Raw genomic sequence first — 20,976 nt, 5'->3', positions numbered from 1 at the left:
CAAGTGGCAGACCTACTAATTCTTTATCATTTTATAACCACATATTTAGCACTGTAAAGACAATAAGATTTCAGTGTGGTAAATGGTACAAGAAAAGCTTTTATTTTGGCCAACGACTGGTAGCGAATTGCTTTTGTTTCTTATGTAATATGTTGAAAAATAAGTTGGGTTAAAATAAATAAAATAAGACTTTTGATAAGATTAAATCTCCATATGCAATAACATAATCAAAGTTATTAATTAAGGCATTTATTGTTGGATTGATGGGGAAGTTGACGAATATACTTACTTATACTACGTATATAATAACGAATGACAAAATAATACCAATGATTGATATGACAGAGAAGTGAAAACGAACTACATTGTTTTATTTTTTGCATTAGAGGTCCAGACTACATTTCCCACAAAGCAATAAATTATATTCTCGCGAGAGTTCAATTACACGTCATAATTTTCTTTCCGCTTCCTGCCATCCGGCAACCAGCATCTGCGTGGTTTAGCAGGGATAGCTAGCTGATCATATTTAGCAAAATTACCACCAGTAAATAAAACATATCCATTGGATTACTTCTGGAAGCATGTCGTACCACGAAGAAGAGGAAGTTAGTATACTTGTTTTTTGTGTGTGAACTTTTTTTCTTGTCAACAGATGCTAGAAGCTATAACCGGTTAACTGGAGCTAGCTGTCGTACGACGAGATCATTCACCGATCCCAATAATATGATTTGACCACAATAAAACAGCTATCTAATTATTTTGTACTTTTACTGATTTCGTAATACCTGTATTAGGAGGAGATCTTTATTTAAATTGATACATATTCAACGTTTATCGTATGCATTTGCTGACATTATTGATTGTTGCTAATGTTTTTTCTTCATTCTTTTAGTACGAAGGCTGCGCGAATGAGCCGGACCTTCACACTGGTTTGTGAACATTGTTCTCATTCATTCCAACGGCATAAAGACATTTCATGTGCATGTTACTGCAGCCTTCTCGCTCCCGTCTTGAACGAGCAATTTGTTTCTCCTCGCAGGTGATCCGAAAGCCGACATGGCCCATCAGCGGCGGTATGAGCGTCAGTGTGATCAGCAATATGATCAGCAGCATGATCAGCAGTATGAGCAGCAGACCTACCACGTTATCCCAGAGGTCATCAAGAATTTCCTGCAATACTTCCATAAAACCATCTCTGATTTAATCGACCAGAAGGTCTACGAGCTGCAATCCAATCGCGTGTCCAGCGAGAGTATTGAACAGAAGATCTATGAGATCCAAGATGTCTATGAAAACAGGTAACGGTGCTCCTCCAAACTTCATCTCCCGTCGACCCTTTCCGAGTGAGTGTCTTACCTGTTTTGGGATGCACTTGTCTTCTAGTTGGAACAAGCTGACTGATCGCTTTTTCAAGACGTCTCCTTGGCCAGACGTCAAGTCTATTTCAGCACTTGTTGGAAACGGTGAGTGGGTTGTTCAAGGTCTTTCTGAAGATAATACCAAAAAAGTGCCTTGGACGGCGGGAAATTATCAGTCATTTTCTTCGGCACTCCTGCTTCATCTCATGTTACTAAAACATGCAATTTTTTGTCTATATGTGACCTGTCATTGACTGTTGACCAGCCCGTTGTGGACGGCTCTCATTGAAAAAAATCAGATGGGCTCGGGTTCAGGTGACTTGCTACCCATAATGAGGAGGACACCACCATTATGAATTGCTTAGCAACAAATGTTCTGTCTAAAGTTTGTTTAGTTGACATGATATACTAATGATCGTGTAATTATAACCCTGCCAATATATATTGAACCAAAATCAAGTAATGTAATATCACCACTTTTTCTCCCGGATGAAGTTAGAGTATTTGGTCAAATGCAGGGCAGACATCCATTTTATTTCTTTTACATTGGATGGAGTGATGGCCATGCTTTCTGATTTCCCAGCAATCTAGAATTCAGCATGGCGCCGCTCATTTTAACCTGTAATCTTTTGCCTCTGACAGACGCCGTCTTCCTCATTCTCTATAAAGAGCTCTACTACAGACACATCTACGCGAAAGTCAGCGTAAGTCACCACCACTTTGGAATCATACATTTCTTTCATGGGAACGTTAACTAACAGGGGAAACATTGCAGAGTTGCACTTTGTAAATTTAACTCATCCTTATAATACTGTTTAGGGGGGACCCACTTTACACCAGCGGTTTGAGTCCTACTACAATTACTGCAACCTCTTCAACTACATTCTGAGTAAGTTTCAAGAATGTTTGTCTTCCTTCAGACATCGCTGGAATGCCAATCATTTGTAACTGTTTTTTTTTTGTTTTACTACAAACAGATGCTGATGGTCCTGCTCCCTTGGAACTACCAAACCAATGGCTGTGGGACATAATTGATGAATTTATCTATCAGGTATATTGTTCACGAGAAGTGCCAAAAATTATATGCTGCATGATGAAGACCTAACATATTTGCAGGTAACACAATAACGTTTGACTCCTCTTCCTTTTCAGTTTCAGTCGTTCAGTCAGTACCGCTGTAAGATAGACAAGAAGCTGGAGGGCGAGATTGTGTCCCTGCAAAACAACCCAAAGATCTGGAACGTTCACAGTGTTCTAAATGTGCTCCACTCCCTTGTTGATAAAAGTAACATAAATCGCCAGCTTGAAGTCTACACTAGCGGAGGTATGAAAATCATCTTAAAATTGAGAGCGGAAAACATTTACATGAACCATTCACAAGATCAACAGGAGCTACTGGTGTTTTAATATTCTGCTGGTCAAAGTGAAAATGCATTTCTCCTTTATGTCGCAGGGGACCCTGAGAGTGTGGCGGGGGAATATGGGCGCCACTCCCTCTACAAGATGTTGGGTTACTTCAGCTTGGTGGGCCTGCTGAGACTGCACTCTCTGCTTGGAGACTACTACCAAGCCATTAAAGTGTTGGAGAACATTGAGCTCAACAAAAAGGTAAAAACCTAGCGGCCCCCCGTGAAGTATTTTTTATCTCAATCTGCAACTTTTTTTATTTTTTATTTCCCTTCAGAGCATGTACTCCCGTGTGCCCGAGTGTCAGATCACCACCTATTACTATGTGGGCTTCGCCTATCTAATGATGAGGCGTTACCAGGACGCCATTCGAGTGTTTGCAAACATCCTGCTCTACATCCAGAGGACGAGAAACATGTTCCAGAGGTCAACATATAAATATGAGATGGTAAGTCCTGCTTAAGGCTTAATACAGGCGCGTTGTAGTGTCTACGTAGATCGGTTCAGTGCTTAAGAAGTGCAGTTCGAATGTTGACCTAATATTTTTTTCACAAAATAACGCAACAGATGTGCTTGTGCTTGCAGATCAACAAACAAAATGAGCAGATGCACGGTCTGCTGGCCATCGCGCTCACCATGTACCCGATGCGCATCGACGAGAGCATCCACACCCAGCTGAGGGACAAGTACGGAGACAAGATGCTGCGCATGCAGAAAGGGTATTTGGTTTGTATTGGTTATGACAAGTGTGTCACAATTCGAAGCCATTGTGTGTCATGTGGCTCGCAAAATGTCGCTGCATTTAACTAAACGACAGAGCGGTTATGTAATAATGAGGCAATTTCTGGGTCCCCTTGTGGAACATTTTGGGTCTTGGATGAGTCTTACAGCTTGGCTTATTTGGAAACAAATAGTGCACCATAAAAACAAGAACTAAACCATACAAACAAAACTTCCCACAACCAAAGGGAATATATTTGTATATGTTCATAGATGCCACAAGATGGCACCACAGCATATTTTATTTTAAACCAATAACAAAACAGGATGAAACAAAATCCTTGATTTGGTGAATTTGCGAATAGCCAATTGCTACAGCACATTTGTGGTTTCATCATAACGGATGCTATTGAGAGCAACCATATACAGTAAATATAAGATGTTGAACATTTCTGAGTTATGATGGATGGTTTTAGTGAAGTTAACAATGCAGTGGCAATGTTATTAATCAGAGAATTTTGATTTTTATACTTCAGCGACTCGCAGGTGTTTGAGGAACTGTTCAGCTTTGCCCGCCCCAAGTTCTTGTCTCCAGTGGTGCCCAACTATGACAATGTGCCCGACAACTACCATAAGGAACCCTACGAGCATCAGCTCAACGTCTTCATCGAGGAAGTGACGCAGCAAGCTCAGCTCTCCACCATTCGCAGGTGCCACTTAATCGCTGACTTTGGGGTGGACGCGCAACATACACCTCAGCAGTTGCCTTCATTTCTGACTGGCTTTGTTTAATTCCAGCTTCTTAAAGCTGTACACCACAATGCCAGTGGCCAAGCTGGCAGGATTCCTTGACATGACTGAGCAGGACTTCCGGATTCAGCTGCTCGTCTTCAAGCACAAGATGAAGAACTTGGTGTGGACCAGCGGCATCTCAGCTCTGGATGGAGAATTCCAGTCAGCTTCTGAGGTTGACTTTTACATTGATAAGGTACAGTCCCAAAAGATTGAATGCTCTTAATATAAAAACGGAATGAGGTCAGTTACGAAGAGGAGGATGTGATTGTGAATTGCTTTTGAGTAATGATTTGTATTTTTCATGTTTTGTTTTTATTATCCTTTCCAAGCACATTCCAAGCATTGTTGTCCTCCTCTTGTGTAAACCGTGCTTAGCAAATTTGATAGAACACCATTTAATGTTTTTATGCCACAACTGCTTTAAATGGACAGCAATCAGAATACCCAAAAGCGATTGTGTTTGATGCATCATTATGCACAAGTCCTGATTAAGATTTCCTTGGGTTTTGATCAATTTCTAAAGGCATGCTGTTTCGGATGGTGATCCGATACCAATCTGATACTTTCTTCAAAACCTTTTAAGCATGAGCAAAATACAATTTAAATTGTACATTGATAGAACACGCTCACAGATCTTATCACGTCGCTTCTGTAGCATTTTTGTTCCTAATTTTAAAATATTGACCTTACTCACAATGAAACTGCATTGTTCTCTGAAGAAAAAAAAAAAAAAAAGAGTAGTGGTGGTGTAATACATTTCATAAGCACTGAAGATAAAAAGGAGTTCGTGAGTCAAGTTGCTTCTCCTTTCATTTCCCCAGGACATGATCCACATAGCAGACACTAAAGTGGCTCGCCGATATGGAGACTTTTTCATCCGACAGATTCACAAGTTTGAGGAGGTGAATTTGAGCTATCCTAATTTTGCCTTTTGCTTTGTAACTGTCTTCATTAATTTCTGTCTTAAATAACTGAAAATCTGCTGTCCGTTTCCACAGTTGAATCGAACACTGAAGAAGACGCCAGCAAGTAGCACCACAACCACATCTGGAAGCGCCACAAGTCGATGAATAAGAACCTGAACAAAGAAGAGGATTGACTCCTTACCTGTCGTTTTCAGGTCTTGAAATTTGTTCATGAATTTTTTATGTAATTTGGAAACAATAAATCCACCGATTCATGGGCTTACAACCTCATTTTGGGTTTATTGCCTTTGACCACTAGATGCCAACATTTTCTCGCCTGTGCTGCAGCTGTCCAATTTTCCATCACTTATGTAACATAAGACTGTGACAGATGGTTGCATATTTTATTTATTATCACAGATCTCAGGGCTCGTGACAGTAACGACAAAGAAATAAAAACATACAAAAATGCACATATAAAAATAAACTGAAAACACACCACTCGAAAACAGCGTCATAGAAAAGAGAAGAAAAACACTATTGCACAGTTCACACAAATGCCCACAGACATCCAAATAAACCTACCTGTAAACAGGTATTTCTCTTTAAAAATATTATAATTCATATACTTATCTAGAAATAAAAAAATAAAGTAAACATGGCTCCATTTGAGCATGACTCTAACCCTTCATGTGGCAGTGTAAGTCTTGGTGGGCAAGTTGCCGTCTTCATACATCAATAAAATTATATCTATATATATATATATAATCAATTTAATAACCATTTTTCTAGGGCTGAAAATTCTCAATTTTGCTCCAACGTCGACCTTGAACAATTGAGGTGGTTTTAACAGTTAGTGCTCCTTGTGTAAATCACAAGCTCAGAACACGCTTAAGTCAGGGAGGTGGACCAGCATGTTCCAGCTTGGCCTGCAGTTTTGGGTGCAATTTATTTTTGATCCAACAATTTCCACTGTGCTGATGGAAAGTTTAATTCTTCAAGCATCAAGAGGTTTTTTGAGGCATTCCGGTCACACTGCATCATTACTTTTCCATAATAAGTAAAATTAAGATCCTCATTTTCCATCTTCACTGACAGACACTGGTTTTACACTTGCAAATGAACTCAAAGTATGAAAAGGAGTTGGAATATTCAGTCTCCCATTGAAGGCCATTCGCTGGTCTGAGTGTGTGGAGCTGTGTGTGGAGTGTGCATTTGTGCCAGTGGATGCAGGCCTTTAGCAAAAAACAAGTGAGGATGCAGAACCCTCCACTTTTATACTGTTGTCTCTTCAATTTTAAAGCTCCTTCGTTCTTTGGATGAAACTTGATGACACCTAAAATTTTTGTCCTTGCTGTGCCCTGCTGCTCATTTTCCTTTTTTTGATTTTCAGAAAAAAAACCTCCTTTAAGCAAGTTCGCCATCCACTTAAAGTTGTGAGTTTGGCCCAAGTGGGCTGTGGACTAGCACACTCGTACTCTGGTCCTTCTCGAACTTTCCCAACAGAGTCAGGGTGGCGGTGTGGAGACACAAGCACACGCACACACGTGAGTCATGGTTGGGCTCAGACCAGCGAGGCCTCGGCTAGTCATAACTCAGTGATTTCCAAGGGGGTCTCCGGTACCTCGCCGTCCTTGTGACGGTGCATCGGAGTCGACTTGGCCGACTCGGTGCGGGCGTTGCGCTCGGAGTAAATCCCGCCATCAGCGTTTAAAGCCTCGAGAGAACGTGCCAGTGCCCGCTGGTCATCTTCTGGCAGACTGCTGAGGTCGGAGGTGAGTAGGGTGCCTGTGCTGCCGTGCACCACGTGCACGCCCTCTGGCCCTTTCAGCTCCATGGGAAGCTTGTGTTTGAAACGCAGAGTGCCGCGACCTCCACCCATGCTCCTACGCTCTTCCTCGTCATCATCCAAATCACTCTGGATCAGCTGAGGTCAAACAAAAGCAGAAAAGTGACAGGTACAATAATTAAGGCTGCTGCCTACAAACAAATCCATACAAGTGAAGAGATACAGAGGAACTGAAATTTAGGAAAGAACCAGTTGTCATGAATAAACATGAAAGGAGATCATGAAAAAAAAGGTGTTGAATCACAAACTCAGGTGTTGCTCTTAATCCCCCTCAATATTTGACTTCTGACCGAGACCATAATGCACCGACCGCTTGTATCCTATGTTGAAAAGTTGGAATAACCTGGATGAATGTGAAAATTCACAGCTAAACTTCCAATTCCAATTCACATACTGTATTTTCCGCACTATAAGGCGCACCGGATTATAAGGCGCACCTTCAATGAATGGCCTCTTTTAAAACTTTGTTCATATATTATTATAAGGCGCACTGTCGGCTTTTGTGAAAATTTGAAGTTTTTAGGTGCACCTTATAGTGCGGAAAATACAGTAGTTATTGTTTGTGTATTCCAATGATGTAAGTAGTGAAGTGAACCTTATGAGGTTGTGCTGCCATATATACCCCAAAAATCAAAATAAATTCTGTGGAACCTGTGGACAAGGTGGGTAAATGTCATACAAATCTGCACGGTTATGACTACAAGACTCCCTGAATTTTTTTTTTAATTATTCAAACCATTTAGTCTGTAGTTTATTCTCAATTGCTCTGTCTTGGTCACATTGGAAGTGTCATCAGAGATCTGTGAACTGTCCCGTGGAGATATAATAGAGAGAGCAACACTTTTTTCCCAAGTCACCAAGATGTAAGAAAAAGCCACATCAGATGGAAAGTCAAAGGAGGCGGCGTTGTCACAAGGCAGCAGCAGCACACAGCAGTCAACCGAGCCCACCTCAGTGACTGATGAGTTTTCTCCCTGGCTGGTGGAAACAGTGACGAGTCTGGCTGCAAAAAGTTTTTTCAGTCTCAGGTAGTCGTCCAGGACCACTGTGAGCAAGGAACCCTGACGGGAGGGCAGTCAGGATCAAACTTACAGCACATGTATGGCCAGAGATGTTGAAAAGGAATTATTCAGGGCTGTGATGAATCAGCTGCCCAGACATTTTGCTTGCTTTCCTGTTTTCATTTCAGAACTTGCTGGAGGAGATTTTAGTTTCCACTTAAAAGGCAAATGATTTGAATCTGCACGGAAAGGCATTTCAGCGTGTGCCCAACATTTCATGTCTCACCTTGATGGGCCCCTCCCTCATGATCTGGCCAAGTTTAGCAATATTGTCGTACTCCTGAATCGCTGCTCTCAAATAACGATCATCATCAGGCTTCGCTTGAGGCTCACGGCCGAATGTTCCCTGTGATAATACCAAAAATATATCAACTGCCAATTTAGAGGATGTCATCGCTTAGAACCAAAACCACAGCGTGTCCACAAATTCTATAATACATACAAAAAATGACTAAATTGATGAGATTTGTACTCAGTAGTTATCAAAATTATTTACATCTAGAAAAAGCATGTTTGTCATGGTTTAATAAAACCAAATCATCCACTGCTCCAACAACAACACAATTTAACAGATTTTTCCAAATGTGTCTATTAATTTGCTTAAGTAATAAGTAAATTGCATTCTAAACAGACTTTCTGAACACAATACATGGTGAATGAAATCTTGCTGGTGCTAACATGAGTGCGCGCAGGGCTGTTCCACAGATCCGTTATCTCGCTAAGGTTCTCAGGCAGGTCGTCCTCGTGGTCTGCTTGAGCGGCCAGCTCCAGATTGTGACAGAACGGATCCAGCCACACCGGATTAGCTCTGCAGAGAGATTTTATATGTAAAATGTAAAAATATTACAATATTACCACTAACAGTATTTTGAATATTTATGCACGAATTGGCCTTCTGAAATGTAGACGTACTGAATTACTGAACTCAACCATTCATTCAATTGAAAATGAAAATCTCACCCTTCAAAGGAGTACTTGTTGGTGTTGGGCATGTCCAGAATATCCATTAAGCCTTGGTTTCCTGGATGATGGAGGAAATATTACATCTACAGGAACTTGCTACTTTCGAACTGTATGCAGCTAGACAGGGACGGACACAAACCTGATGATCCCGCAACGATAGCTTTGAGCTTCCTCTGATGCCTGCAACAGTAGTATGTAATGTCATTATTCTGACAATCTGTCGCCACATGGATTAATACAGGAGCAAGCAGACACATAAATTCCATGAATGAGTGACATGGTGAAACACTCTTACACTCTGCGATAATGCCAGTTCATTGAGACAAACAATATTCCTGCCAGGCACAGCAGCGCAGCCAGAATAATGATGACCAGCTGTAACAGATAGACAAAATAGAAATTTAACACCACAGAAGCGTAGAAGATTTTTTTTTTTACTGGTCGAGCTGACCTGCAGGGTGGTGATGTCGTCAGGCAGTTTGTCAGTGACGGCGGGTTGAACATCCACCACGTTGTACTTTCTAAACAAATTTCTCAACTGTTCCTTGTTTTCATCAATCATCTGGATGACTCTGTGGATGAGAGAGAGAGCGCAAGGGAGCCATACAGGTAATACAACATAAAATCTTTATTATCATTGTATGGTGCAGATGAATTGAGAGGCAACTCGAAACTAACTAACTAACTAACTAACTAACTAACTAACTGACTAACTAACTGACTAACTAACTGACTAACTGACTAACTGACTGACTGACTGACCGACCGACCGACCGACCGACCGACCGACCGACCGACCGACCGACCGACCGACTGACTGACTGACTACACAACTAACCAACCAACTAACTAACCAACTAACTAACCAACTAACTAACCAACTAACTAACTAACTAACTAAAGCTGACTCTGACTCTGACTCTGACTCTGAATCTGACTCTGACTCTGACTCTAAATAAAATAAATAAAATAAATAAAATAAATAAAATAAATAAAATAAATAAAATAAAATAAATAAATAAAATAAATAAAATAAATAAATAAAATAAATAAAATAAATAAAATAAATAAAATAAATAAATAAAATAAATAAAATAAATAAAATAAATAAAAATAAGCAAGACAATGTAGTACAAAGATCAGTAAAGCACAGTGGAAAAAAATATTTTATGTCCAAGTACACTTTAAATCTTTAAAAACGGAACATTAATTAATAGTTGGTGTTACTATGTTCCGCTTTGGACTGAAAATTTTGTTGAGTTTGGAATTCATACGATACCTTTCAACATCTTGAATGGTGTTGCTTTGATTGTTGACCATGTGTACCAGCATGTCCGTCTGAGCATAATTCACTCGGCCCTTTTTGTCAACGTGAAACTGGGCCAAAGCAAACAGAGGACATAAGACTCTCAGATAACAGATGACACAGAAATAAACAATATTTGAGTGAACTGTCAAGATAAAAGCTCACCTGTATGTCATCCAGGTTTACGACAGCACCAGTGATGTTGGAGAGCAAGTTAATGAATTCATCTTGATTTTCACGGACCAAATCAGGGATCTCATTGAAGACTATCTTGACCCTCTGGTCATCCCGCAGGATGTAGATATTGACATTAGTGGTGGTGCTATGTCCTGCCAGGTCGCATGCCAAAATTTCTAGCTGAAAATATCCAGGACTGTAAGCAGTGAAGAGGTCATAGGTGCGGATGATACCATCAGTCAAACCTGTGGACGTCACAAAGCAACTTAATTCAGTCTCATATTCTTTTTTCTCTTAGTATCTTGTAAATCTTTCAGTAGCAGAATCAAAGCACAAATTCTAACTGCATCTTTAATATAATACAGTACTGTCAATAAAAATTGAATGCATTGGAGATACTGTAACCTTTTCTAAATAGCTCATTAGATTAGGTTGTACTTGTGTATATGACGCTGTGGTCAATAAGTGCATGTTCACTAGAGCTGTCAAAATGAATCGATTAATCGACAAATAATTGATTATCAAAATAATCGACAACCATTTCAATAATCGAGAAAACGTCATTTTTAAACTTCTCTGAAAAAATCTTCTGATTTCAACCTCCCAACAGTAATTACCATGACTTATTGTGATTATGTTTTATTAAAATAAAACCTTTGCAAACATCCTTGACTTTGGCAAACAATGGGACTGAAGTAGTTTCAAGAAGGTTTGTGAGTACATCAGTCCCTCTCAAGTGTTGTTTATTTGTTTTTTCACCATTTTATAGTACTAAATTAACACCTATAATTGGTTAATAAACAGGAATTAGGAATACATGTTTCATAACACACAAAATACGGCAAGCAAAATAAAGGTTTATCCTATTAATCAATGGACTAATCGATAGAATAATCAATTCTAAGTCATGTTACATCAGTGTGTATAAAGATATGTCAAAGATGAATAATTTTACTCATGTGGGTCAAAGCTCACCAATAATGAAAATGCTCCCAACGTCCTCGCTGCCGTTGCTCTGAGATGGAAAGTAACGAATGGTAACAATGTGATACTGCACCAAGCTGTTGTTGCCGATGTCATTATCTATTGCCACCAATTTAATGAGCTCTGAGCCCACTTTGGCATTAGCAGCCACTCCTGCCACCAAGAATAGAAACATTTTGGACATGTTGACCACAGACCATCAGATGCATCCAAAAAGAACGGATGAAAATTACCCGCAGTGTACTCTGCCTTGGCAAACCGTGGTTTTTGGTCATTGATGTCTTCTAATTCAATCCGCACCTCCAGCAGGCTGGGGTCTCGGGCAGGGTCCAAAGCTTTGGCCTGTGAAGCCCTTTGACCCCTGGAAGGACTCCAACTCTTGTTACTGGAGGCCTTGATGATGATGGAATAGAGTGGGATCTCCTCACGGTCTAGTTCCCTGTACAACTTTAGCTCTCCGTCTAGACTCAAGCCAAAGTTTCCATCGCTGTTTCCCCCTTCAGGAGGACATGGAAAGAATTGCATTGTGATTTGTGTGTCATTTTGCATTCGACAGAAGAGAAAGAGAGGAGCTGGATCACCTGCAATAAAGTAGTAAACAATGGCATTGGGGCCTTCATCGGCGTCTACAGCCCTGGTCACATTCCCCACCACAGTCCCAGGAGGGGAGTGTTCCGGTACGGAAAGCTTCTGGTAAGGCAAGCTGCCACGCTGAGGTGCATGGCACAAAAATACAGAGCAACTCTCAACTGTGCACATGACCTCATTCAGACGAGGGCCATTCCTTTAAGGCAGAGGTGTCAAACTCATTTTTGTCACGAGCCACATCGTAGTCATAGTTTCCCTCGAAGAGCCAATATGATTGTCAACCTTTACTATATACAGCACAGGTGTCGAACTCAAGGCCCGGGGGCCAGATATAGCCCGCCAATCCATTTTGTGTGGCCCGTGAAGACAAATTGTGCATCAAATTCGTGTGTCATTACTAGAATATCAAATTGTCTTCACTTTCAATATATTTTTTTAAAATATTTGACCAGTTTTTACTCATCTGAAAACGAGTTATTTGTCAGTTTGTTTTGTCGCTTATACTGTATATATTATGAGGTGCTCATACATTTATTTGGGTTGACAGTTATAATGGCCCTCCAAAAGAAACTATGACGACAATGCGGCCTGCGAAAAAAATGAGTTTGACACCCCTGATATACAGTATAGGCTACAAAACAAACTGATGAATTGGTAGTTTTGAAATCAGAGACTTTAAGTAAAGACACAAAGTCGATGCAACATTTCGCGGGCCTCATAAAATGATATGGCGGGCCGTATCTGGCCCCCGGGCCTCGAGTTTGACACCCATGTCTTAAGATGCCCCAGCATTGCAATAACTATGCCCTCATACTCACTGGTGGTTTGAGAAAGACTGGCTCATTGTCGTCAATATCCAACAGCGCCACCTGCAGAGGTTGTGTGGTTTCATAAGGCACTGGCTGGCCCATGTCACGAGCCACAATGATAAGCTGTTAGAAGAAGCATGGGAACGCAGTTAGAAACCTTAACCTGAAGTTCAGTAGGACATTTTCACTCACACTGTGTAAGGACTGTTTCTCTCTGTCCAGTTTGACTGTCGTTGTAATGACTCCGGATGTAGCATCAATATGGAAGTTTTCCCAGTCTCTGTTGCCTCCTCCAGTCTGCAGGAAGCCATAGCGCACTTCTCCGTTGACGCCCTCGTCCGAGTCTGTTGCATAGACTTCATACACCGGCAGGCCTGGAGGCTGCTCCTACATTGACGCAAAAAACAATCTTGAATGTGGAAAGAGCAAACTTTGAATATACGTCAGACATTGTATCAATGGCTTACTATTTAAGTGATAATACAATTATGTCCTAATATCCATGTATAATTTGAGCTGTAACCATTCACCACTGGAAACAAGCTGTAATTGCTCGCAAACATTACGGTTGCTGATATGTAGTGTGCGTGTAAGTGTGATTAAAGAGTTACACATTTTTATATCCATAAACGCTGTTTGGAGCATTTGTAATCATTTGCACCAAATGTTTCATTTGATATTGTCTGTAATTGGTGTAAGCAAAATCACTGTCTCTGTAATTGACTGCATTATTAGCATTATTTTTTTTTGTCACACCATTCATTGGTGTTATCTATTATGCATTAGCAATGCATTCAGAAAGATTGAATGCTATTAGGGTGTTTCAGTTCCCTTGCATTAACACACTTTTGAATTCCCCTCACAGCTGGAACAACCGGGCAACAAAACAAGAAGTAAAAATTGTAATGACAATCCTGTTATGAAAACACCTGCTGGCAGCGTTTGTGTATCAAAGTAGAACAATACAACTGACCAAGTGCTACAGTAAAAATAGCTTTAGATATAAAATAAGAAAAATGGCTTAGAGGCTCAATGCAAAAAAAAACCAGAGGAAGATGAACACTGTCATGCAGAGTTAGCATGAAGCTACCTCTGAGATATGGATGGTGGTTCCGTTGGTCGGTCTGACAAACACAGGCCGGTTGTCATTGACATCTATGACTGTGATGATGAGGTCTGCGGTTGTCCACAAGGGGGGACGCCCCTGGTCTGTGGCCACCACAGTCAGGTTGAAACTCTCAGACGACTGAAGCAGACGGCGAGAACGCACAAGTCCTGTGTTGGGATCCAGAGAGAAGGCATCTGGAAAGGAGGAAGCGGTTTGCTTAGGAATGGTTCATTCATTTCTTTTGAAACAATCTTTTAAATTTCGTTTCTTGGTCAAGTCAAATATATATAGAATTCAAACCTGAATGGGGTCCCAATAGGCTGTAAAGGACTGCCCCATTCTCGCCTTCATCCAGGTCTGAAGCCTTCACTGTGATCACTGATGTTCCACTGGGCTCGTTCTCAAACACGCTGGTGGTGAATACTCGCTCAGAGAAACGTGGACGATAATCGTTGACATCGAGAATTGTCACGAGGACCTAATGATCACCAATAAGCAGACCGATTCATTCCCTCATAGATAATACTTCATTACAGTTCTGAATTAAAAGCATACATCTGCCAATGAATGTCATAGTTTGAGGCATCATTTAAAAGAAAAAAAATCCAACAGTATAAGGCAGTGCTTCTCAAATAGTGGGGCGCGCCCCGCTTGGGGGGGGCGCAGTGCTATACCTGGGGGGGCGCGTGTGACCCTGGGGAACAGGCTTTTTTTTGGCAGTACTAGAATAAAGTGTAATTGCGCTTTTATTACAGCAGGGGGCAGTGGCGCTCTCATTGTTACTTCTGTCACGTTTGCGACAGTGCAACATTTTACGACTTACAAGACAAGTTAGGATAGTCACGGTGGGGAGGGGGGGCGCGAATAGTTTTCTTCTTGCTAGGGGGGGGCGTAACAGAAAATAATTGAGAAGCACTGGTATAAGGCAATGACATTTGGCTTCATTGTTCTACTGTTTATTAGTGTATACCTGGACAGAGTTCTCTCGCCTGTTATTTGAGCTCCCGCCAGGGTTGTCTCGGGCAACAGCAGTTAGAGTGTAGTGGTCCTTTGTTTCTCTATCCAAGGGAGAGAGAATGTATATTTCTCCCTAAAACAGATGTGGAAGGATGACTGGGGAATAAACTGGGAAGTTTCATACTTTTGGTGGATGTGGCACACAAAATTCACATACAGAATTCTCTTCATTGTATTCATTCCAAATGGATTGCACATTATATAAAATATAAACTGGAGAACTCAACTCAAACTCTCGTAAGTGTCAGGAACATATCTAAGTAAGTAAGTAGTAAACTCACAGTTTTTGGTTTGATGCCAAACTTGCCCTCTCCGTCTACTAAGCTGTACTCAACAACAGCAAAGAGACCTGAATCGGCATCTGTTGCACTGACACGAACTATGGTTGTGCCAAGGTTCACGTTTTCAAAAACAGGCTCCTATTGACAAAGATAAATAAACTTCAGAAATGAATCCTCATCAACATTACATAATACTTTCACATCTTTTGTTTTATTTCACAACCGTGCAAGCCATGATCATTTCAGTACCTGATATGACGGTTGGAGAAAAACTGGGTTGTTGTCATTGACATCTACTATACGTAGATAAACAGGCAGCTCAGCAATCCGTGGAGGACTTCCATGGTCCCTTGCACGAATTGTGAAATTCAGCCATTGCACTTGTTCAAAATCCACTGTCTGGTTGGCCACAATCTTACCTGAAACATTTACAAGAAACTGGCTGTCACTATCAAAATGGGCTTGTTGTTGGGCTAAAATTCTACCATACATCCAATACTCTCATTCAGGGATGGGCAACTGTAGGCCGCCTACACTCGAAGTCACCATCAACAAAGGTTTCCTCAAATACATTGCACCATATGCTGAATACAATATTAGTCTAAAGAACAATACTGTATCGTAAAATAGTTTTATTTTTTATCATAAGAGTGGGCTGTGATGTTCACCACATATCAGAATGTATATGCTCGTTTGAGTGTGGTGCTTGTTATACCGATGGAGGGGTCTTCCAGTCTGACATAACCTCCTCGTGGTAAGTGGAGCAGCTGATAGATGACCTGGCCATTGGGGCCTTTGTCCGGGTCCACAGCTGAAACAGAGAGAAGTGTTGTGCCTGGCTGCGCTCCCTCCAAAATCTTCTCTGTGAAATTTGTCACTCCAAAGGGCCGGAAACGAGGAGCGTTGTCATTTACATCCAAAATGTTGATGGTTAGTCTTGCTAAGATGGAAATGAATAAGAAATGAATTACTTCAAGGCAATATTTATCTTGGCCTATAAATGAAAACTGGCCTTACCGTTTGGGACACTGCCAGACTTGTCAATAACCTCACTGGCATTGTCATGGACAGACACGATAATCTCAAAAGTAGCTACTTGTTCTCTGTTGAGTGGGTTACGTACAAACACTGCACCTAATATTTCAACCAAACACATTTCATCTGTTACAAAATCGATATGCACGTATTCAACATAATGATATAAAACAGACTGACTGACCAGTGTGCAAATCAATCCCAAAGGACTCCTGCAGGCCATCTACAGGATTGTTCCCATCATCTTTCGCTTCCACTGATATGATATAATACTCCAGTCGTGGATGCAGGTCCGGGTCCTCAGCTGTTAACGTGGCGACCACCACCCCGGGCGGCGTGGACTCGTTGACATTAATCATTGTCAGAGGCTCTATAAAACGCGGTCGCGAATCATTGACATCATCGAGGATGACAGTTAGAGTGGCCGTGCCGGACATGGGGGGTGTGCCACGGTCGGTTGCCATGACAACCAGGCGATAAGACCCACGCTCTTCCCTATCCAGGGTGCTGTTGCCGACTAGAACGGCACCGGAGATCGTGTCAACCACAAAGCGATCCTGAGCGCCACTTACTAAGCGGTACGTGAGCCAGCCGTTTGAACCGGAGTCAGCATCCATGGCGGAAAGTTGGGTCACCACCACACCTGGAGGAGACATTCAAGTGAAACAATAATATTCCTTTCCGTCGCATTCATTGGGATGCTCCACAAAGCACACGCACCGGTGGGACTATTCTCGGGGAGCCGCACACTGAAACTGGAAGGGTTGAAAACGGGCGGGTTGTCATTCTGGTCCAGGATTGTCACCGTGAGAGGAACACTGCTGTTTAATCCCCCGATGTCCTCCGCAACTAGGATCAACTCGATCCGAGGCTCCTGAAACGCCTCACGATCCAACTTGGCTCCCCGTTGCACACGAATAACTCCTACAGAGAGAGACCAAGACCGACCATTAAAAAATTGTCCAAGCATCTTCTGTAATGTGTTGCTCAAATTTACCTGTGTCAGCATCCACAGTGAAAAGGTCCAACCTCGCTCCAAACAGACGATACTTGACAACGGCATTGCGGCCAATATCTTTATCTACGGCCAGAACGGGCCCGTTCAACACTGTTACATTACTGCCTGAAGGATGGACAGAAAGCAAGGTTGGAAGTTTGAAATTTGCCATTTAACATGTGTACATTTTTGTTTGAAAAGGGTCTAGAAGAAGGTTTCACATTCACACAGTTAGTATGATAATGCTTATACACATAATTAAACTCGCTCAGATTAAGTAATGTGGTTTACTCGGTCCACAATGTAGGAAAATATATTCTGTAATTCTTAAAGCAGGGGTGTCAAACTCATTTTTATCGTAGGATGCATCATAGTCATTGTTTTCTTCTGATGGCCATTATCACCGCCTCCCATACACAGAATAGGCTACATAACAAACTAATGAATAACTAGTTTTGGAGTCAGAGACTAGAAATAACTGTTCAGATATTTTAAAAACTTGAATGGAAATAAAAATTGGAGAAAAGACAATTTGTAATTTTAGTATTGACACACGAAAATGATCCACAATTTGTCTTTGCGGGCCACATAAAATGATGTGGCAGGCCGTATCTGGCCCCCGGGCCTTGTGTCTGACACCTGTGTCTTAAAGTGATGCAAAGTTCAGACCTGTTTCTTTTTCGCAACTTCACACATTCAACTAAAACTCATGAAAAAAACAGGAAGTGGTGCAGAGGGGGTTCACAGGTTTTTCAGAAAGAAGCTCTCAGTATATAGTCACACAAACAGGCAAAAGACACACGACACACACACATGCAGGTGCTACCTGCTGCAGAGTTCTCTGTGATCTCAGCTCTGTAACTATTTCTGGTAAAGACAGGTCTGTTGTCATTCTCATCAAGTATAGTTATAACCAGGAGGTCTGAATCCTGGTAGTGTGCAATAGAAGAAAAACAGTGAATGAAGTGTATTTTTGATTACTTTGCAAACCTGCAGCACCCTAATACACATGCAAAATGTAAAATTACCCGGCGAGCAATGCGAGGGTTCTCAGGATTATCTTTGACAGTGATGGTGAGTCTGTACTCAGCCACTCGCTCTCTATCTAGTGGCCTGTTCACTTGCACCACACCTGACTGGGAGATAAAGAAAAGATGGGTGAGAATTTCTCTTTTAGAAATGCAAAAACTTAGCCTAACAATTGACATGCAAATGGTTAAGCGTCACTTCTCCTTACTATTTAAATTGTAGAAATGTAAGGGATGTGAAGGTCTCATTGTACTGTGTCTCAAGTCATGATAAGATATTTCATTGGTTAAATCCAAAGTGATTCACTTACTGTGTCATTAATGTAGAAGGCTCCATCTCGGTTGCCAGCAGTGATGTTATAGGTGAGCAACGCATTGAGTCCGCTATCCGCATCTTTGGCTCGGACCCGTGCCACAGATGTATGGATAGAGGCGCCCTCACTCACACTGGTGTTGTGAGGCAGGTTGAGGAGGACGGGGTCATTGTCGTTGATGTCTCGAACTTGGACCCCAACTACAACCTGAGGAAGTCCAGAGAAACCTCTGAATAAGTCTGCAAAAAGGTTCTTTCTCCCTGCCACATTTGAAAAATGATATCTTTTTTTTTATTGCTTGCTTTGTTCAAATAGGCTGGTTACTATTTTCACACTCTGCGGTTGATCACATCTGATAACATGCATGGATGGAATGGAACGTGACAGTATGCTTGCGTCATGTGCACTCACCGAGCTGTTGCGCGAAGGTGTGCCCAGGTCTCGGGCTGTGACAGTGATGTTGTAAAAGGTAGTGGTCTCTCGATCCAACTCAACATCCTTCCTCACTCGAAGTTCCCCCTCCACGGGAGATATCATGAACTCATCTTGTAAAACAAGACAGAAGGTTGCTCAGTCATGCTGATAAATACTTGAGCAACACTGTACTGCTGATAAATAACTGAGCAACACCAACTTTGATTATTTCCACCAGTGATGCTGTACTCCACTTTGCCATTCAGACCAGAGTCTTCATCAGTAGCTTTGAGTGTCCAGACCCGAGGACCCGGCTGGCCCTCGGTCACCTCAAAGGGTCCCTCATAGGGTCTTGGGAAAGTGGGAGTCACATCATTCACATCCAGGACGTTGACCAACACCTTGGATAGAAATGAGATTTGAAAATTTGCCAGTCAATGCAAAGTCTAAAAGAAGATGTTGAGTTGAAGTTGTAATACATTTCTCAGAACACGTGAGAGGAAAAAGGAGTCTCATTACCGTTGTGCTAGATGTCAAGCGATGAGCAGGATTTGGACTTTGATCTGTCGCTGTGACCACCAGAGCATAGTGTCCATTACTGATCTCATAGTCAAGCTCCTTCACAGCTGTGATCCTCCCCTAAACCCAAATAATCATAAATGTTTTTTTTTGGCAACCCATAAGGTGACACTATAATTGTCATTCTTCAAACTCACAGTATTGCTGTTGATATGAAAAGTTTGGGCCAGGTTGCCATGAGTGATGGCATATTGCAAAGTGCCATTCAGATCCTCATCCGGATCAATGGCCGTTACTATAGCGATGGTGGCGCCTACTGTGTCGGGGCCCTCGCTCAGCACTGTAACATACTCCTCCTCTGGAAATTCAGGGGCGTTGTCATTTTCATCCACAATGTGAACGTTGATGGTGGTGGAAGTCTGCATGAGAAAAACAACAGCAAAGCTGTTTTATTATTATTAACCCTATTCATTGCAACAGGAAATTATTGATTGATAATATGGATTGATAGTGATTTAGCATATCAAATATGAAACACAAATCTGAAACAGGAAATATTCTATTTCTAATAGAAACCCTCAAGAAAATGTGTCCTCTTTAGTCTGCCTAAGTTGTTGTTTATTTTTCCCCATATTTTTCAATTATCTTTCCTATTCCTGTGGGACAGGGAAAGAAAACAAGTACAGAGCAAACATAATTGCATGTTTTTTTCATTGCATTTTATTTTATTGCGCACATCACAATAAACATTTTGAATCTTATTGAGGAAGAATGGATGTAAACAACATTCTTCTACATTAAGCCCAGAAAGTAAGGAGGATCAAAACATTCCACCGAAAGACTCTGGTATGTAAGTCACAAAGATCCTTATATAGAACTGAGAATAAAAGCAGCGTTTTTCCTGAGCATTTTCTTTGGACATTGTGCTGAATGCTTTTCATGAATCACTCAATGGAAAAATGGTGAACATGCCCTAATAAACTGGCCAACATAAGCAAACCTTGCTTAACATGAGGCAGGGGGTCTTGTGAGTGACGCAAATGATGACAAAAACTCAGCAGCGCACTCATTATCATTTGAACCTTTCTTTTAGGACAATGTAAGCAAGACATCACATTGGGTGACTTAAGCGAATGCTCAAAGTAAGGACTCTTAAAATAGACACGCAAACATAAAAGAAAAAAAAATAATAAAAAATATAAATATCCATCCTGACACCCATCTACAGTGCTTGTCCATTTGAGTGGGGAGCAATTTGTGGGCCACATTTCACAAGAAAATGCAAACCCAGAGTCTTAAAAAAGACTGTGAGGATAAAAATTTAAACAAGTTTTATTATTA

At 41.3% G+C, this 20,976-nt stretch overlaps 2 protein-coding genes across 2 annotated transcripts in view; one reads left to right on the top strand and one right to left on the bottom strand.

The window, feature by feature from the left end:
• Window positions 1-464: 464 nt before the first annotated feature.
• Window positions 465-5,471, top strand: eif3s6ip (eukaryotic translation initiation factor 3, subunit 6 interacting protein). The gene is made up of 15 exons (XM_061285597.1): window positions 465-605; window positions 893-929; window positions 1,040-1,298; window positions 1,384-1,463; window positions 2,001-2,062; window positions 2,178-2,247; window positions 2,336-2,409; window positions 2,511-2,682; window positions 2,812-2,966; window positions 3,043-3,213; window positions 3,351-3,484; window positions 4,022-4,195; window positions 4,284-4,473; window positions 5,102-5,182; window positions 5,279-5,471. The coding sequence occupies exons 1-15, from the start codon at window positions 582-584 to the stop codon at window positions 5,348-5,350; spliced, it is 1,755 nt and encodes a 584-aa protein (XP_061141581.1). The 5' UTR covers window positions 465-581; the 3' UTR covers window positions 5,351-5,471.
• A 486-nt stretch (window positions 5,472-5,957) lies between these two features.
• cdh23 (cadherin-related 23) overlaps window positions 5,958-20,976 on the bottom strand; it is a 113,803-nt gene continuing 98,784 nt past the window's right edge. The window contains exons 37-68 of the mRNA XM_061284542.1: window positions 19,833-20,054; window positions 19,636-19,755; window positions 19,337-19,517; window positions 19,114-19,247; window positions 18,700-18,909; window positions 18,389-18,496; window positions 18,187-18,289; window positions 17,361-17,486; window positions 17,084-17,287; window positions 16,548-17,006; window positions 16,346-16,462; window positions 16,044-16,268; window positions 15,578-15,747; window positions 15,329-15,466; window positions 15,001-15,120; window positions 14,331-14,508; window positions 14,013-14,224; window positions 13,115-13,309; window positions 12,932-13,045; window positions 12,107-12,236; window positions 11,759-12,022; window positions 11,517-11,678; window positions 10,530-10,786; window positions 10,338-10,435; window positions 9,510-9,630; window positions 9,354-9,433; window positions 9,198-9,238; window positions 9,056-9,116; window positions 8,774-8,903; window positions 8,322-8,441; window positions 7,985-8,095; window positions 5,958-7,112 (exon numbers count right to left, since the gene is read on the bottom strand). Of these exons, the coding sequence (XP_061140526.1) occupies window positions 6,774-7,112; window positions 7,985-8,095; window positions 8,322-8,441; window positions 8,774-8,903; window positions 9,056-9,116; window positions 9,198-9,238; window positions 9,354-9,433; window positions 9,510-9,630; window positions 10,338-10,435; window positions 10,530-10,786; window positions 11,517-11,678; window positions 11,759-12,022; window positions 12,107-12,236; window positions 12,932-13,045; window positions 13,115-13,309; window positions 14,013-14,224; window positions 14,331-14,508; window positions 15,001-15,120; window positions 15,329-15,466; window positions 15,578-15,747; window positions 16,044-16,268; window positions 16,346-16,462; window positions 16,548-17,006; window positions 17,084-17,287; window positions 17,361-17,486; window positions 18,187-18,289; window positions 18,389-18,496; window positions 18,700-18,909; window positions 19,114-19,247; window positions 19,337-19,517; window positions 19,636-19,755; window positions 19,833-20,054 (5,250 nt within the window). The 3' untranslated portion in view covers window positions 5,958-6,773. The remainder of the gene's footprint in view (window positions 7,113-7,984; window positions 8,096-8,321; window positions 8,442-8,773; window positions 8,904-9,055; window positions 9,117-9,197; window positions 9,239-9,353; window positions 9,434-9,509; window positions 9,631-10,337; window positions 10,436-10,529; window positions 10,787-11,516; window positions 11,679-11,758; window positions 12,023-12,106; window positions 12,237-12,931; window positions 13,046-13,114; window positions 13,310-14,012; window positions 14,225-14,330; window positions 14,509-15,000; window positions 15,121-15,328; window positions 15,467-15,577; window positions 15,748-16,043; window positions 16,269-16,345; window positions 16,463-16,547; window positions 17,007-17,083; window positions 17,288-17,360; window positions 17,487-18,186; window positions 18,290-18,388; window positions 18,497-18,699; window positions 18,910-19,113; window positions 19,248-19,336; window positions 19,518-19,635; window positions 19,756-19,832; window positions 20,055-20,976) is intronic.

The sequence above is a fragment of the Syngnathus typhle genome, linkage group LG8 (assembly GCF_033458585.1).
Source record: "Syngnathus typhle isolate RoL2023-S1 ecotype Sweden linkage group LG8, RoL_Styp_1.0, whole genome shotgun sequence".
Taxonomy (NCBI): Eukaryota; Metazoa; Chordata; class Actinopteri; order Syngnathiformes; family Syngnathidae; genus Syngnathus; species Syngnathus typhle.
This window is presented reverse-complemented; position numbering and strand designations above follow the sequence as displayed.